This window comes from Sclerotinia sclerotiorum, genomic scaffold (assembly GCF_000146945.2).
Source record: "Sclerotinia sclerotiorum 1980 UF-70 scaffold_7 genomic scaffold, whole genome shotgun sequence".
NCBI classification, from domain to species: domain Eukaryota; kingdom Fungi; phylum Ascomycota; class Leotiomycetes; order Helotiales; family Sclerotiniaceae; genus Sclerotinia; species Sclerotinia sclerotiorum.
The window spans coordinates 718,287-743,590 of NW_001820829.1; the positions used below are offsets into that span (position 1 = coordinate 718,287).

The window sequence follows — 25,304 nt, forward strand, 5'->3', positions numbered from 1 at the left end:
TCCATAAATACCGAAACATAATGGATAATCATGATGAGTTTCCCTCCATTCTCCTCGGAAAAGTCTATACGACTTTTAATCTCTACACCATCAACCTTGATATGAAACTTATACCAGGACTAGTTAGTCCATTATAGCACCCACAAATAGTAATTCTGATTACATATCCCCCTCTCTGGCACCACTCGACATACTCCGCAGTACTGATCTACCGAAGATTCTCATTCCAATCATTCTATTCAGGTAGTGATTCATCTCCAACACGAATATTTTCCAATTCCGGGGATATATTTCAAAATAGCCATCATTCAATGGATATCCTCTCATTTTAATTATTTGGCTCCATCTAGTGAATGAAAAACCCCAGGATTGGTCATAGAAGCGAGTAACTGAGTAGGTGTGTAGCACAAAACCATCTTTGTACCACCTTCGTGTAACAGCAGTGCATAATGAGATACGCAACAATGTGCATTATGCTATATGGACGGAATATGGCGACCTGCATAAAAATATCTTTCAATAACTAATATATCATTACTTGAAGGCGTCAATAAGGAATTCATTTATGCGTACCTGCTACACGGGAGGGGGTTTGTATCCATATCACGGGGAAGGACGCTAGAAGTCGGATACTGTTGGACTAATAACAATCTGGTATAGAGTGTGCTCCAGGTGAGTAGAATAGGGCTAATTCCTTCTTCGATAAATCAAAATGAAAGAAGATACTTTAGAAAAAAGATAAAAATGAAACGATGCGTAAAATGATTTATTCGAAGTCTCCGTCATTGTTCGGTACGTAAGATTACAGTACAGCCGGCAAACCCAAAACTACTGACTGCTTCAGACCCTTAACTTGAGAGGCAATAATAGCTAAGATATAACAACAGCATGAATGAACCACTTGGATTTCTAAGAGTGAAATGACAATCGATAACTATCTTATTATACTAATCATACATATTTCATGAAATCGTTCGTACGCTCACAAGACAAAGACCAATCCACAAACACCTTTTCCTTTCCCCTCCCCCTTTTCAACTCTATCGCTAAACATCGATGCTAAAATGACTGATTTGACTATAATACGCATGCACTGCCAATTCTAACACACACACATCTCCAAACACATCCCCACCATCAAAGCCTCCTATTACGACGAGTCTACTGTCGTGAAGCACTGTTCCATGATAACCGCGAGCTTTTATGGGCTCTCCGTAGACTTTCCGCTTATCCCAAGCCATCGTGACAAGATTTAGGAGAAGTACTTCGTTCGAGTACTCAACGCCATCATGGCCACCTATTACAAAAAGATAACTTCCGACAATCGTAGCTGTATGACTTAATCGCGGATATGAAACTGGAATATTGACTGCAGAGAAAGTCGAAGTCTCAATGTCGAATACCCATACATCTCGGAAACATTCTCCACCATCAGATCCACCAAATATAATAAGCTTAGATCCGACGATGTTTGCAGTATGATATCCGCGAGCTTTTGGTTTGGTTTTATCGTCTACAGATGATGGTGTCGGGGGAGAAACGAGTTTCCAAGACATCTTATTGGTATCCGCGACGTCTAACCTCCATACATCATTTAACGCTCGTACTCCATCACCGCCGCCGAAGACATATATGCCATTCTTGTATAAACATGCCGTGTGTGCTCTTCGTTTGCTTGGTATCTTATCCCCGGATATCCGCGGTTTCGACCATCGAAAGTTCAGTGTGTCGAGTACATAAATATCGTTATAATATGCAGGTCCGTCTCCACCACCAAACACTATCAGCTTCTTTCCCACAGCCGTGCATGTCATTGCTCTTAAAGGGGCAGGTATTTCTCCGCAGACGAAAGGCGTAGACCAATAGAAAGCGTCGGCATCTAAGACATATAGTTCGTTGAAACATAAACGTGCATCACATCCGCCAAAGACGTAGATATTGGAACCAATAAGTGTGGAAGTATGTGCCCGTAAAGACGTATGAGACGAACCAGAGACAGGGGCGCGAGACCAGTACATTCCTGAGGCTGGTGCAGGAAGAACATTGGGAGCCAATTTAGGGTCTGGTAGTGAAGGATATGGAATGGAAAGCCCACGAGGCGGGCGTTGTACAGGTGGTACAGGAGAAGATGAGTGTGCAGAGGAAGGAGCTTTTGGTGCTATGGCAGATGTGGAACGAAGATTAATGGGTCTATGGGCATCTTCTTTCGGAAGTTGAGGAACTGGGTTACCACTATCGGGTGGTGACATGATCTCTGAAGGATTGGATGTACTGCTACCATAATGGATAGAGGGTGGTTTCGCGGTCGTTGATTTGATGGAAGAAGTGGAGGATTCCTTCTGCGACAATGACTGTGATCTCTGGCGCAATGATAAATCAGACTTTTGTTTCCGCCTATCTTGACTTTTAGTTGATAGATGTCCGGGGGTATGACTGCGCGAAGGAGGCGCATTGTCCCGTGGTGGTAATGATGGCTCTGAATCTTCAGGGATATCTTGTGGTCTTGAATCTGTTGGAGAGGATTGAGTGACTTTTTGCGAACGTACAAGTTTGGTTTTTAAAGGAGAATGAGGACGAGTCTTGTCCTTTGGTGAATCAGCCATTGTATATGCGCCCTGTCTTACTTGAACAACAAAATGGGATTTTCATTGTTTTGCGTATTAGAAGTGTGGAAGTAAAATTAGAATCTGAGGAAAGGCAGTCGTGGCTTGTGAATTTGCGGTTGGATTTAAGTGCAGCAAATCTAACATGCAGTAAACGTCGCGGATTTCGCATGAAAGTACGGAGTTTTCCCCCCTAGTTGATTAGTTGTCCTTCATTGGCAGTGGGGATTCGTTGTATGTTTTATGCACATATATCAGGATAGAATGAAAGAGTGCGCGAGTGATTGATTGAATGATTGATCGATAGCTTGAGAACGGGTAGTGCCGCAGCCTAAACAATGTAACGGTGTAGTTATAGAGACGGTTCAAAAGCCATTTGGGTAAAACGATGGAATCGCGCTTCTTCCATCCAGCAGAAGATGAATGTATTTGTTCGTTATTTATTTAACAGGTCAAAAGATCATAAATTCATACAGAGTATACTCGAATAGAGGATGACAGGAGTGTGGGGGAGAGAAGTCCAAGAGAGGAATCAAAACCGGACAAGTAATAACTTCGTAACTGGATCCAGGAACAAAACTTTGGTTTCAGAATAAGCTAGGGGCTCGATTAACCTACGGGAAGGGAAGGAAATCATTCACCAGCCACTGATTGACCGCTTAACTTTGTTCTAGACGTTGAGCCACATTGTGGCGGCTGTGGCTGTGGCTGCAACACCAGTAACTCGGTCGGAATACTCCGTAATACTCGAGTAGATCTTAGAAAAAAAACGCTAAGATAGAGCTCCCCTCAATTTTTTTTTATCGATTTTGATACGAGTACCCCGTTTGCCCTTGACAAGACGATCAAGAATATATTTTCAACACCAAAATCCTATCTTTTTCCACACCATTAAAGCCTTGGAGGTATACACAAAGAGTAATTGAATTATCTAAACTATTGACACGGAATTGAATATCATTATGACGGACGAAATCCCCAATCCAGTACAGCCTGAGAAGTCTTTAAAACGGCCATTAGATGGAGAACAATTGGAGGAGGCACATCCACCACAACCGATACTACCAGAAGATTCAGCAGTCACAAAGGCAGAGAAAGTAGAGAGAAACGGTGCGAATGGGAATTCTGTGAGCAATGAAGAGCCGGTTGCGAAAAGGATCAAGACTGAAGAGCAAAATCACAATTCCACCGCGACAGATTCTCGTGACAGGGTCAGAGGCATAGCTCCTATCAAAGCTGAGTAAGTCAATTACATGTTTTTTTTTTTCGTAATTTTAAAATGAGACCTCAGTAAAACCTCTAAGCTGTGGTCACTAACTTATTTCTAGGTACTTGCTTCATCCAGCTGGAAGTCGATCGGCCACAGATGGTCGCAATCCCGCAGCAAACGACGATGCGGCAGAAGAAAAACCTCGCGGCGACAACAGGGACAATGGAGGCAAGAAGAAGAAGAAGGAGAAGGGCCAGAATAAAGATCGTCAATTTGGATCCTGGGGCGACAAAATAAAGTTATGCAACAGCACGTCAAATTCGCCAGAGTTCTCGCCGAAAGAATGCAGTTTTGGAGAAAGCTGCAAGTGCGAACATGATCTTAGGAAATATCTGGCTGAAGGGAAGAGAGGAGACTTGACTACATTCAATTCGAAGTGCCCAGTTTGGGAAGATAATGGCACATGTCTGGCTGGTTGGAAGTGTCGTTTTGTAGGAAGTCATTCCAAGGAGGTGAAAAGGGAGGATGGTCGAATGGAACTAGTCCTCATAGAGGATTTAGAACGTATGCGTACCACGGTAGCCGGTGATGAAGAAGCTCTCGGGGGTGTCGTGAATGTGGTCAGCACTAAGGATAAGCTTGATCTCGCTCGGAGGAGAACAAAGATGGAGAAATCTGATCTATATACAAATTGGTTGGATAAAAATTCGGAGGAAGTTAACAGGCAAAGCAACCTCAGAAAAGATCAGAAAAATGATCAGACTCAGGAAGAAAAGGAAGAGAATCGCGCGCGATATGTGGAACCACCATTTCTCCCTTCTGAGAAGCGACGAATTTACTTTGGACCCGAGACGCCTGTTCTCGCTCCTCTCACTACTCAAGGCAATCTTCCGTTTCGTCGACTCTGTGTGGAACTTGGAGCGCAGCTTACTTACTCGGAAATGGCAATGTCGATACCTCTGTTCCAAGGCCAAAAATCTGAATGGGCATTAATGAAGGCACATGAGAGCGAAATCACACCACCACGAATCAATCCAGACAGAAGTTCGATCGTTCAAAATTATAATAACTCGAAGGACTTGAAGTTCGGTACCCAGATTTCGGCCAATAAACCATTTCAAGCAATTAAAGCTGCCGAAATCCTAAGTCGATTCGTGCCACATCTACGAGTCATTGATTTGAACTGTGGATGCCCAATCGAACTTGTATATAGACAAGGAGCAGGTTCAGCTTTGCTCGATGCACCATCAAAACTGGAGAAAATGATTCGAGGTATGAATGCAGTTTCTGGGGAAGTTCCCATCACAGCCAAGATTCGAATGGGGACCATGACAGGAAAACCTACCGCTCTTAAAACTATTGAACGTTTAGCATTTGGTGGTGTTGAATCACGTGAGAGACTTGGTGCTCCTGGTTGCGCTGCGATTACTCTTCATGGACGTAGCAGACAACAGAGATACACCAAGAATGCCGATTGGAGTTACATAGCAGAATGTGCAGCTCTCGTCAAATCATACAACCAAAAGAAGGATGATTTAACAGACACAATCATGGAACCAGATGCCCGCACATTACCAAATGCCCCCGATGGAAAATTACATTTCATTGGAAACGGTGATTGTTATTCCCACGTTGACTATCTCGACCATATACAAAATGCAAGCGTAGATTCCGTCATGGTAGCACGCGGTGCACTCATCAAACCTTGGCTCTTTGAAGAAATCGAAAAGGGACAAACCCTCGACAAATCTGCATCAGAACGACTACAATATATCGAGAAGTTTGCACGTTACGGACTCGAGGCTTGGGGATCAGACGAGATGGGTGTGGGACAAACGAGACGATTCTTATTGGAATGGTTGAGCTTTGCTCATCGATACGTCCCAGCTGGAATCTTGGAACATTTACCTCCTAGTTTACAGGATCGTCCCCCGGCTTACAGGGGAAGAAACGATTTGGAAACTCTGTTGGCTAGTGATAATTACATGGATTGGATGAAGATTTGGTATGGTTTACTTCTTGCTTACACACTTTCTTTTTCCCGAACGACACTAACCAAACCAATAGTGAAATGTTCCTCGGCCCCGCACACGAGGGCTTCAAGTTCCAACCTAAACATAAATCGAACAGCTACGAGATTGAAGCAGAAGGATAGTCAAATTCGTGAGGCGATTTTGTCTGTCTAGTGGGATGAAATGTGGAGATGGATGTAGATATAGACGCGGATGTAGATACTAGAAAACAATCTACATCCCTACCAACAACCAGACGTCAAATGTGCATCACATCAATAAGCGGAAGATAACAAACCCCATCCATCCATCAACCACATATGAGTTGAGAAACGCAGTGCGTATTAGAAGATATACCAAAAAAAGAAAGGAATTACATAGTAGGTAGTCGACAGTCGATAGACACTTATTGAATGTTAGACTCTAAGCAACAGGTAGCATGAACATGTGAGATTCCGAGATATGATTGAATAGAGCAAATAGAGACAAGTAACTGGATGAATCTTTCAATGCACGCATAATGTCATTTCTTTTAGTTAGATGTGATACTTTAACTTGATGAAGCGAGATCGGTGGAGGAGATCAAACCAAGTGACTTATACAAGCAATGTATAAATTGTGCCCGTACACCAAAGAGTAATCTCAATGAGAATAATGTTGAAAACATATGAGGGAGATATTATCAACCATACCGAAGTAGCACTAAAACAACGTGAGTGAGTTTTGTCTTTCGCAGTCAGTCAATTCATATCATATGTTCATTTTCCTATCTCATGAATACGCCACTAAAACTCATGAAGCAAGCTTTTCCCACAAGAAACATTTGCAAATGACACGCTCCATCCTCACTCCCTGTCCGTCCTGATATCATTCCCTCACGGCACCCCCATATTCATCCTCACCAAGCTCACCCTCTCCCTATATATCCATCACCCAATACTAATTCATTCGTGTAGTCCACCAAAGCGTTCAAAACCATTTAGCTGAGAGAGCAATTTATTTCTCCTTTCTGGAACCAGCAGAAGGTTCACGAGCTTGAGCTTTATCGAGAATGTCATCAGAGAATTGCTTGTTTCTAGCCGATTGTTCCTTGAGAGTCTCAATATCTCTTTCCTTTTGAGCCAACAAGTTCTTAAGTCTGCCAATCTCCCCAGCATTTCCGGCACGGTCCAATTTGTCAGAATCCTTTCCGTTGGTCTTGCCAATACCCTCGTAGCGGTTAACCTTTTCTTCCAAGCGGAGAACTTCGAGGATCATGGTGTAGGTTCGGTTGAGGATTAGGGAGAGGAAGAGTGTGAAACCGCAAAGGTACATGTTGCGTTGAGAGTAGAATTTGCGGGCTTGTACTTCCATGCGTTCGTGGCCGAGGACCGGGTTACTGCTACCTGTTAGGTTTGTTCTAGGAGAATGTGGGGAGGAAACATACCCAGCTTGGCTCTTATTGGCTTCTGCCAATTCGACCTGAACCCTATATACTCTGTTTACACTATCGATAAACAGGATCAGGATGAAGATAAATGTTATCTTCATCCCGTACTGTAATTTTGCTACCAGTCGACTTTCGCTTCTGGTGGGGTATCAGTAGCTGCATGAAGAAGAAAAATAATGGGGAACCACGAACATGAAAGTAAACATCTTTCGGCGAATTGTGAAAGGAAGAGGGACGATGAGAAGCATGAAGAGTGCCATCTCTGCTACGAGAAGCACGAAGACCTGTTTAAATCATCATTAGCATGTTGTTGTCAAATATCGCGGCAGCTTCGGACAGGAATGAGGGAGTAGTAAAGTTTAGTGCCTGATGGCAGAAATGTGTAAACATACAAGACTGTAATAGAGAGTCATCTTCGCGGTATTGATTCCTCCAAATTATGTGTTATGTTGTTGATTCGTGGCCTATTCCAATGTAAATATCAGTAAATGTTCTGCAAGGTTCCCCTCCCACGCAATGTACTCGTAGTGTTTTGAGCTCTATGCCTTTACCTTAAGTGTCCTCAATATGAGAAATTGTTGATAGAATAAACCTACAATAATGACAATGCCTTTGATGTACTGAAGTACTGAAATATCGAGGAAAGTTGTATTGTTGATGAGGGAGGAATTGTGATGAAAAGTCAACAAACTAACCTTGATACTATAATGGTTAATGTATCCTGTAGCTTGGAGCTTCAACGTCATCCCATTTATTTTGTGCTGAGAAGAACCGAGCGGATTCGCTTCCAAGGAAAATCCACGCTAAACCTGGAACTGCTCAATCCACACGCGCACACGTGATTTGTATCGTCTTCTTTTACTTCAAGTCATCAATGTTTTCAGTTCAAGTTTTGTCAAAGAATACGGTGTTGAGATAATAAATGAATTTTTATTTAATTTCTGGAACTTTTCGGTGCATTGCGCTCCCTGGATCCATTACTGGATTATTCTCACTATCTTCCATTTACAAGCTCTCAGCTCTGAGATTCTTAAAATTATTATGAAGTCCATTCTATACCTGTGATAGTTCATCGCCATTTCAGAATTCCCTTTGCTTTCCTACGAGTTTCTTCTTTCATGGTATATCAGTCTCTTTCCCTAAAAATCCGTGCTTGAAATCGTCGTTTTAAAGATATGTACTCTTGTCTCTCCTGGCCCTTATCTCCATCCATACGTACCTTTAAAACCTTGCAAACTACCAAAGTTTCAAACGTCCATTATTCCTTCATTCTAATTGCGCAATACTGATATATGTTCTTGTTCTCTCATGGTCCTGAACTCATGCTCAATTATCCCGAACAAATAAATCATCATCCTCATCCTCCATCAATTCATTGGACCTTGGTCCCTCGTCATCACTGGACACCCTTGGAGACTTCGCCCGTTCATCCTCGCTATCGCTTGTCAAGTCCACTGTGATCTTTCCTTTACCTTTCTCAGCTCTACGTCGCTTGGCCAATCCTCGACTGCCTCCAGTCTCATCATCATCTTCTCTCTTGATTCTTTTTCGACTTCTCGATTGACCACCACCACCTACTGAATTTGTGGATGATCTCTGTAAACTCGCCATCTTCTCCGCAAGTTCCCTTCGCATCTGTTCTATCTCAGCCATCTGTCTTGCCAAGCTTGCGTGAGTAGCTGTCGAGCCATTGCTGCCATGATCAATGATTTCCGGTGAGCCGGAGCGAGATGGACTAGGCGTACGTTCAATGATGCGCATAGCTTTCAGTGCCTCTACATCAGGTGTGTGAAGGTTAGTAACCGATCGTTCATTATCACTTTGGACTAGACAAACCTTCGGAACGATATAGAAAGACAAAAATGACCATTGGTCGTTCATCATGTTTTTGGACGTTTGAGAGAACAGTTCCTCGGCTCGTCTTTCGGGCCTCGCCCAACCTGATTTGGCATTCATCTGTAAGAATTTCTAAACATGGTGAAGAGCATACTCACGCAGTACCATGACTCTTTGCCTCAGCTCCCTTTAATGCTCTTTCAGGAACATTTATGTTGTGCTTGTTCCGAAAGGCTTTCTTGTTATTCATGACATCTCCGCCTACTTTCCCGTACTTCGTTTTATAGACCCTAATCTCAATCTTGCCAATCTTACTCATAGAAGCCTTGATACGTTGTAAAACGGTGGAGTTTGGCCTCTCATCGTCGTCTGTATCGTCTCATTAGTATCTCATACAGTTACCACATCGATTCACCCTATTTCCTTTCGCTCCCCCATGGCTAGAAAACAAACTTCATCCACCGAGCTTCAAGCCCGAAGCCAAGTCAAAAGTTATCACAAAAAGAAAGCCCTTTGAAAATAACTTACTAGTCTTAATAGCACTAAATCTAAAACCACTAACCTCACAACTCCGTCCCTTTCCCACTTTCATCCCATCAACAACAGCCTCCCAAACCCCCTTCCCATGTCTCTGATAATCAGGTCTCGAACACCACTCATTCCAAACGAATTCTCCATCCACCAAAATCTCAAATTGTAAACGAGAGCAATCCATTTTTCTCGGATAGGGTCTATCGACCTTGAGATGAATGGAGAATGATGCATTATTAGTCACTGCAATGTACTTTGTGATAGTATGAAGTCTATAGTATTCAGCATTCTCATCACCTGCGATGATAGGCTCGTTTTCTCGAACGTCATGGTTGGGAAAGGCTTCGCCGCTCTGGGAGATGATTTGGGCTGTGATTCCCGGAACCCAGGAGTGATGGATTCCTTTGGGTGGTTTGTGGTTAGGAGGTGGAGTTTCGGGTCTGGGGATATTTTTACGTCGAGGCATGATGAGTGTGGTGATGATAAGTTGATGTTAATGTAAAGCCGATGAAGATATGGGATAAACGTATATGAAAAGTGAAGTTTTCGAATATTAAGATATCTGTGAAACCAGATCTTCTCCCAGAGACAATTGCAAATTTAAAAGCCTCAGCAATGCAAATAGTCGCCTAACCCGTCAATTTATCTGGCAATCAAGGAACTCAAAACGGACTTTCGAAAGCAACGTCAGAGAAATCAAATTTCAAACACAAAAAATGAAGTAGATTCGGAATACTCAAGCTTAATACCCTCGCTCCGAACGAGGTCGAAGTGCAATCGCAACAATGAGCGCAAATTGGAGATACAGAGAGGACTGAGTGTTCTTAGGAAGTTTTGCGAGGGTTAATGATGATGGAGGAGCCTAGAGAAGGGAACTTGGAGGAGGAAGCTTGGAGAATTTATCTCCACGCCTCAGCCAAGAGGGGGGCTAGTTAACGTTAGTATTGAGCTAAACTTTAGGAAAAGTTGGCAGACTATCACGAGGTCATGAGTGAATTATTTGTGTTATTCCAAATGGGGATATTACGTTGTTGTATGGATTCTTATTCTTGTTATGGAGAGTTGAGATGAAGTCTTCATCTGAGCAGCGCAAAGCTTCGAAGTCTTGGCACACATTTACGGGAATTTGCCAGGAAAATGAAGTAATGTTGTATTTGTAACATGCTCTGATGTACTTTTGAAGGCTAATTTTGCCAAAAGTCTTGCCTGGCTATGAACATACGTAGCAACCTCTGTTCTCGTTCAGATGCAACCCGTTGACCCAATAATAATGCCCAATCATATATGGGCTCCCTCCAAACTTTGATGAACGCCATAAACCCAATGGAGATAATAATAGCAGTAGATAGAGCCAAGTCGTAAAACGCAAGTCGAACTAGAGAGCGTCCAGGAATTCAAACCATCTCAGACCCTCCAACGAAAATGGTCAAGGCCGGGAATCAATACTTAAGAATCCCGAGAACATTCTAAAGATTCAATTTGAACCAAGATCGATCACAATATTATCGTCAGAATCATCTTCCGTAAGGTCGATTGTGACTTTTCCCCTTGGCTTGCGACGTCTCTTGCGATCTCTACTCTCGTTTTGTTCTTGCTCACGCTTAATTGATGGATCTGAAGCAGTTACATTGACACCACTGCTGTTGCTAGCGGATACTGCTGGAGTTGAAGTAGCTGCGGCAGCAGTATCTGCCGGGAACGGCGCAGGTGTATGGGCAAGTACTTGTTGAGGCTGTCCAACTTGGCCCTGCAATAATTGCAAGAGCTGGCCAATTTGACCAATCAGTTGACCAGTTTGTGTGGGATTCAGAGTTTGAATGTTTAGGTTTGCGGGATTCGTTGGCAATACGTGATTAGGAGAGATAACTGGTTTCGTAGGAGCCGTTGATGTGGGATTTCGTCCATCAGCCTCTTGAAGCTCTTGCTTGAGTGGCGAACGGACGGATGTGTCTCCTGGTGTACTTGAGGTTGATCCAGCATGAGAAGTCGTCTGTAATAGCTCTCTCTCTACTTTTATATCTAACAACGGCATTTTCGGAACTTGAGGCTCGCTGATCGGCTTGAGTGCCGACTCAGGGTCAGGACGAGAGCAAAACTCTGGCTCAGTCTTTGGTTCTGGACTTCTTTTAATAACTTCTAATGATTTGAGGTCCTCTGTGTAATAATCATTAGTCTTAGTCATTGAATAAAGGAGGTTCTATGAAACAAGTTCAACCTTTCGAACCATATTGAAATTTGAATATTGCAATAGGATAGTTCTCCCCTCCACCGCAAAATGCCACGCTCGCATTATAGGTTTTCGATTCTGTAACTTCTCCATTTCCAAACCTACTCGCAAAGTCAGTCAAAGATCAATGATACATCAATCATAAAGCGTTAAGTGGCGGAATTAAGAGGCTTACAATGTACTATGCGATTTTGCTTGTCCCTTCAACATGCTCTCAGGAACCTCAGTCTGAGTAGTCAATGGCCTATTGTTGGGTCTTTCAGCAAGTCCTATTAACAAGCATCGAAAGACTCGGATTTCGATTTCTCCCATAAAACATGCTCTTTCGTAGGGTTCAGTGGCCTTTACCTTTAAGATCGGATTGTCCTGGACTGGTGTCATCTCAGTATGCTACCCAAAGTCAGCAGCTCCCGCACTCTTACTTATGCGCGTTTTTATGAATTGCAACCTTTACAACAGTTCCTGTCCTTGCTCCCGATATGTGTTTCCCATAACCATATGATTGCAGCTAAACCCATTCTTCTCGTATTCATATTTGCCCATGCAAAAGGCCGCGGGCAGAATCTTGCCATCAACGAGACAGCAGAATGCAATATGGGTACAAGCGTTTGTATATCTGTAGGGATCCTTGGTGGCGCAATTGATTGAAAAGAATTTGCCAGCCTCAGATTCAACAAACTCCTTGACAGTCACAGAACGTTGATGTTTGGCGACTTCAAACTTCTCATCGAGTGCTTCTGTTCCACCAACATTGATTCATGTTCATTGTTCTCGTATTCCTTCAATGGTTCCCCATCGACGCAGATAGTAACCTTGATTCCAGGTAAAGATTCAAGAACAGCTATTCTTTCAAGTTCTTCACGGTATTCTAGATGTTTTTGGTTGTTAATGTTGGAGTTCAAGAGTTGTATATCGGAAGGAATTCCCAAAGACGAAGATCTTGAATCTTCAAGACGAAGCGGGGTAAACGAAAGGGGCGAGATGAATTTGCTAGGTATTCCTGGAAACAACAAAAGTAGGCTTGACAAATGAATTTGTGAAATTATAAGTGAAAGTGAAAGTGAAGGAATACTGGCAGACAATGACTCTCGAGTTATCTAGCATGTTCAATGATTCTAACCTAGAGTAATAAGCGAACTGGCTCTTAAACTCGTCGAGAAGCAAAGATAAGTGAATCTTCAAAAGGATTATCAGATGCGGTCATTGTCATCATAGAGGGACATATCAACCTTTCAGAAAATAAAAAATGCATTTGATGCTCTGTGCGAAAGAGAAGAACATTCTCTGTTGAGTGCACGTAGGTTTAATGCAAATGTGGTTGCACAGATTCTGTATAAGATTGGAACACCATTAGGAAGCTTCCAGTATCGAACAGCTTGTTCTTGATGGAAAAGGTGTTGAAAAGGGTGAGAGCAATGGTAGATGCCGGTGCTGGGATAACGAAGCCCGAGGAAGTGCACCCCAGGAATGACAAATTAGTCTAGAAGATGATGCCAACTTGCAAGTATCATACATAGCGTCGACATAATTGGAAGTAGTGGGGACAAATAGTCGCGGGTAACCGGACGCCAATTGCGTCCCCATTGAAATGGATTGCCACCACCCGGTTTTGATTCCTGGCGAACGCAATATCATTCTTTCATGATATTTCTACCTTTGGAAAGTGTCCCAATAATGAATAGTGGATTTGTGGAGGATTTTCAGTGAGTTTTTGAAGCTGTAGCTGGAGAAGCAGGGTGAAGGTATAGGAATTCTTGATTTGAAAGGAAGTACCGCTAAGTTCTTCGCTCATCAATATACATATTTGGACCATACATATGAGGCTGAAGCGCACGAAGAGGCAATATAATTATCTATATTGAGTAACTGAACTGAACAATAAAAAGGGCTGCTTGTGTGGCAGACATTCGTTAGTAACAAAATCCATTTCCGCGGCAACTTATAGAATTTTCACATAAATAGAGATATCCATTGGGCCTCAAACCAACCTTGGATTCTTCTCGAGACTATCAATCGGAATTCCCGAATTTACAAGTTCTCACGCATCAAAAAGGAAGCCGATCATGAGTAAAAGACCCGGAAAATACGGAAACACAAGGCAAATATACAAGGAAATGAAGATATCGGCCCAAGGACGATCGATCAATGGGGAAGTCCTAGCACCGCATCAGAGGACAATAAACCAGGCCGTGTTAACCGAGTCGGGGGAAATTTTCAAAAGTACTAGGTACCTAAGGTAATCAAAAGACTTTCTATTTCGAGAAGATCTGTCTATTTTCGGAATTGCATAAAAGCTTATTCCTACCTACCCCACGACGATCCGGATCTGCACTAACGAACATCAGGTCAAAGCCTCGCATCGCTCGCGGAATTATCGTGTTGGGCTAACCCTAACCTATGTTGGCGTCATAGGGCAATACTATAGTATACTATACTATTGTCCACCTCTCTGCATAGACAGGAGAACTGAGAAAGGTGGTCTGGATCGTGATCGATATGCTCTGCTGTGCTGTGCTGTGTTCTCATCTGCGGAAAATGCTTTGACCGCTTGGGATTAATCATCTAGAATGTGGATTGATTGATCCTAGTGATATCACCGATAAGGATGCGGGTAAGTAAAGCCATACCCCAGGCCGGCTGACGTGAGATGGAGGAAATACATTCCGATGGAAAATGAAAATTTACGCGCTCCCTCGCAAATGAGCGGACTCGGTGAAACAATCGAGACGGCGGACGAACTGATAAGTTTCTCGGAATATTGGTTGGGAGAAGATAGGATTCTGGAGGCGGCCGGTGCCGTTGGATGTGAGGTGGCATAACGGAAGTTAAATTTAGTTCCCGTAATCGGTAGTGCCTTGAAAATCAGTCATGATTAGAGATGGACAGGAAGGTATTTTGAGACACGCTTGTAATAGAGCGCAGTGATCGCAGCGGCAGGAAAAGCTCAGGTCTGTGACATTAGTGCGCTATATATATATACTTGTGCAGGCAGTAAGTATAAAAGTCCAAACACTAGAGAATAATCGTTCTTAATGATTAGACTACCCCATTTACAAGGTTCCCCTTCTCTTCTCACCACCAATTTAGCGTTCGAAGGATTTATACTTTCTGGCCTCATGATTAGTATTGGTGCTTTGGTCTAGATCTTTGCAGCGATGAGGTCACCGATTGACTCCATGGCCATAGGTGGACAAGTCAGCATTGAAAAGTTCCGTAAATACACTTGTAGGGCTACAAAAGCACACTCTAATGTTGTGATCAACAATCTAGACCGTAGAACTGATGCTTGAACTGCAGCATTGCATCGTTTGCGATAAACTAATAGGTAAATACTTCGATAATGGAGAAACATAATCACAACTCGGCATTTTTCAATTACTTAGACTTTTTGAAGCATGAATTGAGTTGTTTTAATGAGAAGCCATTGAGCTTCTGTCTCGAAGTAGTTATCTAGTATTGTGATGCACTCATCTGTGTATATAAATATCTCTCTATGTATATGCATATACATTTATTTCCGTATATATCCGTATATACATCTCCGTATATATCCGTATATATATATATCTCTATAATCTATGCGAGTACATATATCTTCGTGTATATGCGTATATACGTATATCCCTAAAACCGTATATACATATACAGGCCACCCGCACTGGCGAAGCAAGGTGACATCAACAACCCAAAGAGGATGTTTTTGCGGGGTGCAGGAGATCATGATGCAAGAGGGGAAGGCAAATGTAACCCAAACGGGAGCCTTGTGGGGCTGAACCCTTACCAAGTACATGTGTACCTGCAAATTAGTCACTTGGGCACCCATTCTATTTGCCATCCATCTAGATGCCAAGATATTGAAATGCAAGGCTAACTGAGACAAAAATAAACATGGTGCGCTGGGTTCTGTGTAACCCTATGCCAAAGTTACATATTACTTCCTGACTCAGTATCCCTGTATTGTCTGTTCACTGCCCTATATCATGAATCGATTCAATTGATGAGAGCTGAGCTTTATTATTAGAGTTTAAAGTTTACAGTTTACAGACTTTGGATAGAGTTAAATCTTTTTTCCTTCTTGGAGCAGGTTTTGGCGCAGACGGCAACGACGTTTGCTTGTTTCATGACGGACTAGGTCAGTTTGCCTATTAGGGGAATTTTGGTATACGAAAATAGCTTCTGCAAAATAGGTCCCTTCCCTACCTATAGCATCGGCTTCAATATTGGAATAGCCTCATCTTGTCCCTATCGTACCATCGCATACGTATACCACCAAGCCCGGTTCAGCCGGCATGAGGACAACAAGAAAACATGGGATTAATTGCACCGAAGGAAATTACCGAATGTAAAGTTCTAGACTTCCAACCTCAGGGATTTTACTATACTCTACAACTCTGTGATAATGCTTCACAATTTAAAGATCACGCCACCAACTTGATCTTGATTACTCGAAAGTTTTTGATTATATGTTGCCATATCGACGCCCCCTTGTCGATAAAGCGCAACTAATAATCCTTTGATTATATAATGCGCCTCGCGGTTCTAATCATCCGCATCTAGAACTAAAACGTCTATATTTTAAGAGAACAATGTGAGGCTGTTTCGCGCAAATGATCCTTGATGAGAGAGACAAGACAAGACAAGACACGCTATCCATATCTGGAGATCTGGAGAGCGTACACATGCTCCAAGGTTCATATCGTCAGTTCGGCAATCGGGTTTCTGTCGCACTACTCGGCGCGGTAGTTGACCGCAGCTTACTTATCCTCTCATTACCCTTGTTGGGCGTTTCTGATGTGCAAAGGGTGAAATTGGGCAGGTATATTATGATCTCCACATTGTTTCCTCATACCGTATTCGAAAGACGGCTACCGGGCTCGAGTCGCTGATAAACTCTCGGTTCGTTCCTTGACGCGCATTGATGGACGCATCTTTGGCAGATCAACGGTGCGCAACTGAGTTCTTTGAGAAAAGTGGAATTTATTGGCCTTTGTTTCATATCATCCAAGGCATTGCTGATGCATAAAAAAGAGTTGCGGATGGATATGTCCGCAGGGTATCTGCTATTGATAATAGAAATCACACAAGTGGGAACTCCTTTTCGCTCTCATTCTGACGTGTCTATTTTCGGTCGTGTCAGTGGGTGGGCAGAGTTTGGTTTCTGGTATAGTAGGCGTTTGGGGGCGAAATTTGAGATATAGGGAGAGAGCGAGAAAAGGGTCGAGTCAGTAATGAATCTCAGTAATCACAGAGTTCAGGTTTCATGAATGCCCGATTCCATTTGAATGTATGTCACCGTAATGTCGGCGGCTCATGGTCATGCCAATGCTATTCTGATACTTTTCAAGTAGGGATCGAAACGAAACTCGTAAGTTAGGTCACATTACCATTCTTCGACTCGAGTACATGCTAGTAGAGTCCAGGCACTCTCAGCAAGACTAGATCTTGCAGCTGCCGAAGCATATTTAGGAATATTTGGGGATAGAAGTCTCAACTTATTAGGCGTTTATCTTTCTACACCGCGTTTGATAGGGTAAAATACGCTTAACCGATAGCTATTCATTTTGGGGTGAAGTCATCCAGGTAAAATTGCAGGTTCCAAGAAAGTTTAAAAATCTTCCTAGTTGCGTAAGTGCGGTTTTATTAATTTGCATCTCAGCTGGCCTGTCCTAGTCGATTCAAAATCTTTCAAGGCAATTTAGTAAGAGGCTCCACTTATAAAGTCTTCTAGCTTGATCATCCTTGCAGGTCGACAAAATACTCCGGACTTTATTAGTGATCTAAACCAATTCTCAATTGCCCAGTACTGTATATCGCTATTCTGTTTGTAGGTTCATGCTTAGTTATAGACGATAAAACGCTGCGATGGAGACTGAGGAAATGGAAACAATTACACCGATACATTTGACTTTCATGGACGGAGTATACACCAGATAAGAACCCTGGACCAACTCTTGGACCCTTCGATGGAACGACGGGACGATAGAACGATAGAACGATAGAACGTTCTACTCGACTCTTGACCTCTTGATTACTACTCGATAGAAATGAGAGACAATACATTGCCCGTCAAGCTAATCTTCTTAGTTTGCTGCCGCTGATGAGCCTCCATTAGTGCCCGACCCTAACACCTACATGCTTATACAGTGACCATGAATGAGAACATGACATCTGTATCACTTACGAACTTACGGGCAACTTCAGGGTAGGCAACGCTAGGAGTTAATGTAAGCCCTGATCGGCTTATTTATGAGCATTTGATCTCCGATCAGCATTTAACTACCGACAGGAAAATACTTGGCTACGGCAAGACTACTGCGCCGCTGCTCAGACTCTCAAGCGGAACTTGGACTTCCTACCTAAAGATGCAGTGGCTAAACGCCCAAAGTCTCTTGCACATCGACGATAGCAATGAAGGATGCGTGCAGACTGTAGAATGTACACCATTTCCTCCAGAAAACCACAATGAGATTTGTTGCCTCTTAACTGCCACCTTCATCTAGTTGCATCGTTCTTCTAGGGTCCAAAGCCCGATATTGTTACGGGGTCTCAAGACCCAGCAATATGGTAATGGCCCGACATATCCTCTCCACACCCCCTAGCAAAGGAAAATTTTCCAAGTTGAATGCCGCCAGAATGAGAAGCCGGAACTTTTCGGTATCGTAAGATGTTACTTCTAAAGCTTTATGTTCGATTATTTATCGATGTGGAAGTGGACTTTGCAATAATATCCATGACAAATCTTAGGCTACGATTGCCTTTTGAGATATTCCCGAATCCTGACTCTTGTCTTGCGGATTTCCGCTTATCACAAGTTCACAACAATATTTTCATATCGGTTGAATTCACCCGAGGGCGCTTGAAGATTAGATTGTTTGTGTGTTTGCCAAAATACCCACTTCAACAGACCAAGCAAGCGACCTTGAAGCCTTGAAGTTTGAACCCTTCCCGAGCCCTGAGGTCATGAGTCCTGAGGTCTTTGGGTCCTGACCTCGTCTTGCACGCGTCCATCCACTTGTCACTTCACAATACAAAGATATAAAATATTATTTTCTAGGAGAATTTAATCTGATACTCAGCGCTTGCAGTGTCACCCCCCCAAATCTCTCGAGGAGGATCCATTTTCCTAACGGAGAAATGTCTGAAAATGGGCCCTCGATGCCAATGCCAAATGAAAATATCCACTTCTTACCTATTCTGAGACAAGGCCAAAGACAAACGATTCTCCAGGGCATAAATACTCTCTCGACTCCGTATACCTAGTCGTCTTTAGCATTGTTCGGCTAGTGCTATACGACGTAAATCCATCATCCATGCCATGCCGCTGTAGTTAATTAGTAGTTTAGAATTCCACGTGTTATGAAAATCACTCGATCGACCTACCTGAAGAGTCAACCAGTAGAATTACTATATTCGCCTCTTGGCTTTCATGAACCCCCTTGAAGTTTTGATGTCGACCCGGCATTCGCTCGTCCCCTGCAGACTATCTCATAATATATCTGTGCCTACGCCTACTATTGTTCTCAAACCCTGTTCTACCACTTTTGACTCTTGAGAGCGCGAGAGAGAGAGGGAAGAAAAAAAAAGGTGAAAAAAGCCACTCGTGTTACCTTGTCGTTTTTTTCCATATTAATTAACCGTCATTTAAAAATATAAAAAGAGGCTTCTTCTGGAATAATACTCTATCGAGTTAAGACTACAAGACTAATCAATTAATAGAGAAAAAAAGCTAAAATCACAAGAGGACTATCCTAGCACTCCCTTACAATATCGAACCTACCCCGGAGGACCACACGGTGTGAATCTTTTTTGAACCTAATGGCCCGAATCAACCGGGTGGAACCTTTAGATCGAGGGGTGCATGTTTTGGTGAGCTATTTGTACATATGTATTCGCTCCTCGTTCTCGACTCTGGAATCAAATCCTTTTATTAGAAAGAAAAAAGTCCCATCAGTTTTTCTCTACATCAAACCCAACTTGCTTCCCCTCCTCAACCCAACTCCACCATCGACAACTACATACATAATAACCAAGATATCCTCTCAACTTTCCACTCAACTCATCCACCACAGACAAGACCACTTCCCAGACTCGAATTCGCATCCCTTCGGTCATTCGTTTCTTTCTTACTCCGATCACAATCCTCGATAAGGAAAAAGGCACATCCTGGTCCGAGGCTAAGATAAATCTTTCAACTATATCCTCTGCTCCAAGCATCTTCATTTTCTCAACCGTGAAAATGTGCGATTATACTCAGGTTGAGTTTCGTTGTGGTGAGTGGTGATTTTTTCTTTGCCTGTAGGAATTCTATGTATGTATTGACGAACCTAGACTAACATAGTTTCTGTTGCTTAATAGGTCACGTTCGTTATACAGTGAGGGCATGGTGTATCAATTATGAGACGACACATCGTCGCTGTCCACCTAATGTTGTGGCCGTAGAGTTTAGGTACGCATATCAGTTCTGGTGTCCTTCAACAAATATCGTGTACCAATTTTCTCTGAATCAATTATACTAATTGTGGATATTTATAGGTTGGGCGAATCAGAAATGTGTGGTTAGTAGAACCCCTCCTTCACTTCCTGGACGGAACTTCCTTCGAGTCTAGACCGTTGGAACCGAACACGAAATAATATGATATATCTTCCACTTACTAACACCATTCTAGGAGACTGTAAGCATGTGGGAGAGATGCCAGAATGGTACTCCAGAATCACGAAGAAAACGGCTCGAATTCATGTATGATGAATGAATCATTGACTCGCTCACATTCGGACTTGGCCCTCATCCATCTATTATGTATGACGACGAAAACCGGGAACAACGAAAGAATAAACAGAACGGAAAAGAACGAAAATAAAAAGAATAATATCGGATCAATTGGAACTGGGAGCGAAAGAGGCGAAGAATTTTCTGGATCATTACTGGCCCGGCATACTTCTTACCCTTACATATGTTTGTATAGTATGTTGGACACAAAGGTCTCTAGCGCATGGTTTATTGGGAAATGCAAAGAATAACAATGGTATGGAGCAAAGGAAATGGATGGCATAGGAAATGGGAAATCGGGTATGGAGTAGGAAATCTTTTATACATTACATATCCAGCAACGGACGGGAAATTGGGAAATCATAAGGAAAGGCAGAGTAGGCAAGGGAAATTGGAAGGCGTTCTATCAAATGAATGGTGCAATGTATGTTGGAAAGGAAGAAACTTCTTACTGGAAAATCACTCGGAGGATTAGGGAGTTTCATTTATTTTTTTGTTTTGTTCTTTTCTTGCTACGGATATGAAGGTTTATTGGGATGATAATGGATCATGGAGAATGAGATGTATGTATTCCACATGCACGCATACAAACAAACTTTTTTAAACAAACAAAAAGCGCATCCGCAAAAAACACAGATAGATGTATTACTATCTTTCTTTCTCCCACTCCCACCTTTCAGGGCTCGGGAATTATCCACTTCCGAGAAATCTTTCTATAAATTTTTAGAACCTTTCCCATCTCCCGGCCCAAGCGCAAAGAAAGAAAGAACAAAAAATATCAAGGCAAACAATCGAGCACAAAGTTCCTTCCATCCGTTTGGTGGGCTTGCTTCCTAGATTTTCAATATCTCGGAAAAGTCATTCGAATCCACTTCATTCATCATGGTAACACATACACATCACACATCTCAAGATCACACTCAGATATTTACCAGCATCAGCAGCAACAGCAACAGCAACAACTGCATCCGCGACACAGAGCAAAAGTCAATGTAAAAAGTCAATCTTACCGCAAGAGCCGAACACATCCAATCTCTCACCCAAAACCCCAGGTCTGGAACTCCCAATACCGGGCCGCGTTCAAGACTTCACCATTACACGAAAAGGGATTGGATGATGGGGGAATACACGCATATGCAGCAGGGGGGCTACCTACATGACTCTACTCTGCTCTGTTTTGTCTGTGAGGGAAATTTTTCACATGAACGCTTGGATAGATGGATAGATGGAGCTGGGGTATTTTTTTTTGACTCCCGATTTCGTACGGAGTGAACGGATCGGTTATCTACCTGTTAACTCCGCGTATTTTCCTGTGCTTAGCCGTCGCTCCGCGTCGTTTCGTCTCTTGAGTCAGTGTTAGTGGGTTGGTTGGTTAGTCAGGAAGTCTGTCAGTCAGGTAGGTTAGTCATGATATGTCATGAGATGGGATGGGATGGGATGACATGAGATGAGATGAGAATTTTCGACGAATCATTGCATTGCAATGAATGGATATTCAGAAAGTATACACTGAAGACATACGAAGTATATGAAAGGGATGAATATATCGAATATATCACGGACAAGGAAACCCCCCAAGAAAAGGACATTCATTAAATTACCAAAATCTCGGGTCTCTCCGACGAGAACTCGGGAGATTCTAAGTTCCGTTTCATTTGGTGTATCTATCTAAGCAAAGTATTTACACTTCATTACGAAAAAATATATATATGGTGTCATACCTAGGTAGGTATTCAAAGTCCACAAGCGACCGATTCGGCTATGGAGATGCGAAAGTGGAAAGAAAAGAAATAGAAAACGATGTTTCGGAAGGAAAAAAAGGCAATTTGCATGCATGCAAGAATAAGACTATTTCTTTTTGGTGTAGCCGTTGGTTGCGGAGTTCGAATGGGATGAGCAACTACTAGGTAATTCTGTTATGCATGGAGAATGAGGAGATATGTAACCGCAGGATGGATATTGGATCGATTTCATTTCTATGCGTTGCATTTTGTTTTGTTTTATTTTGTTTTCTTTGTACGGTGCGTGCGATGGGTTTTTCATGTCTGGGCGATAATGGATGAGGTGGGATTTGCGCTACGGTGTGTAGCTTATGTTGCGTGCCAAGGAATGGGGAAGGGGGTCTTGAGGATTTTTTGGGGATTTTTGGTGGAAGGGCTTGAGGGTTTTGGTGGTATGGGTTTTATGGCTTTTTATCTCACTCGGTTTTTGTATGTGTATGTATATATGTATACAGGTATGTATGTATGTGCTGGCTGCCGATGTAATACGCAGATAGGAGAGGTGTTGTGCTGATGATCATAAATTGGGGATTCCCCATACCCGGGTTAGGGGACGGTGAGAGAGAGTTCTGGAAGGGATTGCGGAGGATGAGATATGATAGCATGGGATGGGATGGGGTATCTAAGATGGATATCATGCGATATAGATACGCACCTACTTGTGGGCAGGAAGGGGAAAAGAAAGAAAGGAAAAATGTGACAGGTGATCCAAATAAGGAGGTTAGGAAAAAGTATCGTAGACGGTGAAGGACATCTATCGGGGTTATTGCGCGTGCTGATTAGATTTTCGTAGGTAAGTAGGTAGGAGGGGTACATGATTTATGCCGAGATCGAATCGAGTCGAGTCGAGTCGTGACAGGATAGGTAGGTACCTACTTAGTGCAGTAAGTGAACATTTGCCGGGTTCGGGTATGCATTGATAGTACAGAGGATATGTAAGGTTGTGGAGGGCATAAGGCGTTGGGATAGGCTTCGGCATTGGCATTGGCATTGGCATTGACACTGCATAGAAAGATGCGATGCGATGCGATGAGCTGGAATATATCCCACATTCACATTCACATCCATTATCCATATCCATATCCATGCGAAGATATGCGAAAATGCGGTGCAAAAATACCATAAGATAACACAAGTCTAGCATCGCACATACGATGAATCAAGATGGATGCGATGTGATGCGTTGTTATGCGGCGCACGCGTGTATACGTGCGTGCGTGCGGGGTCTATGTAGGAGATCAAAAGTTTGTGTTTGCGGGAGTTGGTATGGTGAAGAGAGTTTGATGGTTGCGATGGAAGAAGTACCGTATGTATGTATGTAGGTATCATATGTAGGTATGATATGATATGGTTGTGTTTGGGGTACGTACCGTACCACATTTGGTTGGAATTTTAAATAAAAAGAATTTTTAATATTTTCGTTTATGTACCTAGTGTTATTGGATTGGATGTCGTTACTAGGTAGGTAGGTAGGTAGGTAGTTAGTTGCTTAGCTTGTTGGCTTTTTTTCTTCCAGGTATGTAGGTGGGTGGCGTAGCTATAGGTAGATGGTTTTGGGCGAGTTTGCGGTGAAGGGGCCTGGGATACGATTTGAGAGGATGGATGGGGATCGGTGATAACCCACCAGTGATCTAGGTATGTTGTAAGTTTGGGGGATGGAATAGTGGGGAATCAAATGGGATGGATGTGGTTTATTACGGTGGGTAACGTTGGCTTTGGATTTATATACTAGGTATATAGAGTATCAGTGAGGATATATTCATTCCCGAATAGTTATATGTATTTTCCTCTTACTTCCCTTTCTTCTGCCCGGTACAACTACCTACCTAGTTATCTTACTTACCATCAGCACACCTAGGTACCCATCTGCAGGCGAATTCCCTTACTGAGGCTGATCTACGTATCATCCAGAAATCCAATATATCGATCGAATACGAATATATTTTGTTATTCTCAGGTTACCTACCTACTTGGAGCCATTACACAATACCAAGTTACATTGATATGATATAAACAATATTCAAACCCTTGCTCCTTGTCAGTAACATCCAACGCCCCTCCAGTCAATAAATTCCCCATCTAATATTCCTTGCTTATATTGTTAATTAGAAACACGCTGAAGCACGCTGAGCACAATTATCCCAAATACTCTTGCTCGCGAAGTTACTCAACAGTCAACAGACAAGATATGTTGGTTGCACGACAGAGACTCCCTTCATATTCGGTGACATCAGTATAAGCTTACTTACTATAAGAACCAGGTCTTCGGGCTCTCAAGCTCCATATCCAAATATGAAGATAAAAGGGACGGGGTGTGTGTTAAATATTCGGTACCGAAAAGTAAAAAAACTGAATGGGTTTTATTTATATTTGTTGATTGATCATATTTCTATCTTCGATATTTTCGATATTTGTTTCTTTTAATTCCCATCCGTTTGGAACGTCGAATGCGTTGGTCTGCGTTTAGCCATACAGGATACAGGATGGAGAGTTTTAATGGTTCAATTGTACTAGTGAATATAAAGTTTCCGATGCACAATATAATATGATGTCTAGGTAGGTACCTGGTATCCTCGTGGAAACATTGAAAAAGATAGCGAGTCGAAATTCTAGATTCGGATCTTCTGGTTCTAGACAGGGTAGTCCATCCTGTTAACAGTTAACCTTTCAACGGTCGTGGGGTTTGGTGGGGTGGACTTGCCTACTGCAGCCAGCTGTCGTTCAATCATTGTCGGGAAAAGGATGAGAATCCATGAGAAGGATGAATATCTGAACATGGCTTATTTTGCTAAAGATTGACCCTATTAGGCAACTCACTGTCAAATCACCTCATATCACCACATCTTCAACGGACCCGAGAAATCTTCACACTACGAGACAAGGCTCGGTAGGTACTCTATCTACATCT

General features: G+C 42.6%; 10 protein-coding genes across 10 annotated transcripts; 6 read left to right on the forward strand and 4 right to left on the reverse strand.

The window, feature by feature from the left end:
• Nucleotides 1-1,046: 1,046 nt before the first annotated feature.
• SS1G_05864 (hypothetical protein) lies at nt 1,047-2,603 on the reverse strand (the record flags this gene model as incomplete). The annotated part of the gene is made up of 2 exons (XM_001592892.1): nt 1,047-2,351; nt 2,547-2,603. 2 exons carry the CDS (start codon nt 2,601-2,603, stop codon nt 1,047-1,049), a joined length of 1,362 nt encoding a protein of 453 aa, XP_001592942.1.
• A 962-nt stretch (nt 2,604-3,565) lies between these two features.
• SS1G_05865 (hypothetical protein) lies at nt 3,566-5,968 on the forward strand (the record flags this gene model as incomplete). The annotated part of the gene is made up of 3 exons (XM_001592893.1): nt 3,566-3,843; nt 3,932-5,818; nt 5,881-5,968. 3 exons carry the CDS (start codon nt 3,566-3,568, stop codon nt 5,966-5,968), a joined length of 2,253 nt encoding a protein of 750 aa, XP_001592943.1.
• Nucleotides 5,969-6,821: 853 nt separating this feature from the next.
• On the reverse strand, nt 6,822-7,667 carry SS1G_05866 (hypothetical protein; the record flags this gene model as incomplete). Its single annotated transcript, XM_001592894.1, has 4 exons — nt 6,822-7,203; nt 7,252-7,392; nt 7,447-7,538; nt 7,647-7,667. 4 exons carry the CDS (start codon nt 7,665-7,667, stop codon nt 6,822-6,824), a joined length of 636 nt encoding a protein of 211 aa, XP_001592944.1.
• Nucleotides 7,668-8,580: 913 nt separating this feature from the next.
• SS1G_05867 (predicted protein) lies at nt 8,581-10,087 on the reverse strand (the record flags this gene model as incomplete). Its single annotated transcript, XM_001592895.1, has 4 exons — nt 8,581-9,029; nt 9,091-9,194; nt 9,249-9,459; nt 9,619-10,087. 4 exons carry the CDS (start codon nt 10,085-10,087, stop codon nt 8,581-8,583), a joined length of 1,233 nt encoding a protein of 410 aa, XP_001592945.1.
• Nucleotides 10,088-11,095: 1,008 nt separating this feature from the next.
• SS1G_05868 (predicted protein) lies at nt 11,096-12,229 on the reverse strand (the record flags this gene model as incomplete). Its single annotated transcript, XM_001592896.1, has 3 exons — nt 11,096-11,775; nt 11,846-11,949; nt 12,024-12,229. 3 exons carry the CDS (start codon nt 12,227-12,229, stop codon nt 11,096-11,098), a joined length of 990 nt encoding a protein of 329 aa, XP_001592946.1.
• A 1,293-nt stretch (nt 12,230-13,522) lies between these two features.
• SS1G_05869 (predicted protein) lies at nt 13,523-13,919 on the forward strand (the record flags this gene model as incomplete). Its single annotated transcript, XM_001592897.1, has 2 exons — nt 13,523-13,551; nt 13,811-13,919. 2 exons carry the CDS (start codon nt 13,523-13,525, stop codon nt 13,917-13,919), a joined length of 138 nt encoding a protein of 45 aa, XP_001592947.1.
• A 628-nt stretch (nt 13,920-14,547) lies between these two features.
• SS1G_05870 (predicted protein) lies at nt 14,548-14,667 on the forward strand (the record flags this gene model as incomplete). Its single annotated transcript, XM_001592898.1, has 1 exon — nt 14,548-14,667. The coding sequence occupies one exon, from the start codon at nt 14,548-14,550 to the stop codon at nt 14,665-14,667; it is 120 nt and encodes a 39-aa protein (XP_001592948.1).
• A 1,788-nt stretch (nt 14,668-16,455) lies between these two features.
• Nucleotides 16,456-18,348, forward strand: SS1G_05871 (predicted protein; the record flags this gene model as incomplete). Its single annotated transcript, XM_001592899.1, has 6 exons — nt 16,456-16,664; nt 16,986-17,014; nt 17,194-17,213; nt 17,378-17,473; nt 17,933-17,959; nt 18,055-18,348. The coding sequence occupies 6 exons, from the start codon at nt 16,456-16,458 to the stop codon at nt 18,346-18,348; spliced, it is 675 nt and encodes a 224-aa protein (XP_001592949.1).
• A 1,736-nt stretch (nt 18,349-20,084) lies between these two features.
• Nucleotides 20,085-20,591, forward strand: SS1G_05872 (predicted protein; the record flags this gene model as incomplete). The annotated part of the gene is made up of 4 exons (XM_001592900.1): nt 20,085-20,118; nt 20,204-20,294; nt 20,381-20,403; nt 20,515-20,591. The coding sequence occupies 4 exons, from the start codon at nt 20,085-20,087 to the stop codon at nt 20,589-20,591; spliced, it is 225 nt and encodes a 74-aa protein (XP_001592950.1).
• A 2,079-nt stretch (nt 20,592-22,670) lies between these two features.
• Nucleotides 22,671-23,143, forward strand: SS1G_05873 (predicted protein; the record flags this gene model as incomplete). Its single annotated transcript, XM_001592901.1, has 2 exons — nt 22,671-22,831; nt 23,044-23,143. The coding sequence occupies 2 exons, from the start codon at nt 22,671-22,673 to the stop codon at nt 23,141-23,143; spliced, it is 261 nt and encodes an 86-aa protein (XP_001592951.1).
• Nucleotides 23,144-25,304: the final 2,161 nt, after the last annotated feature.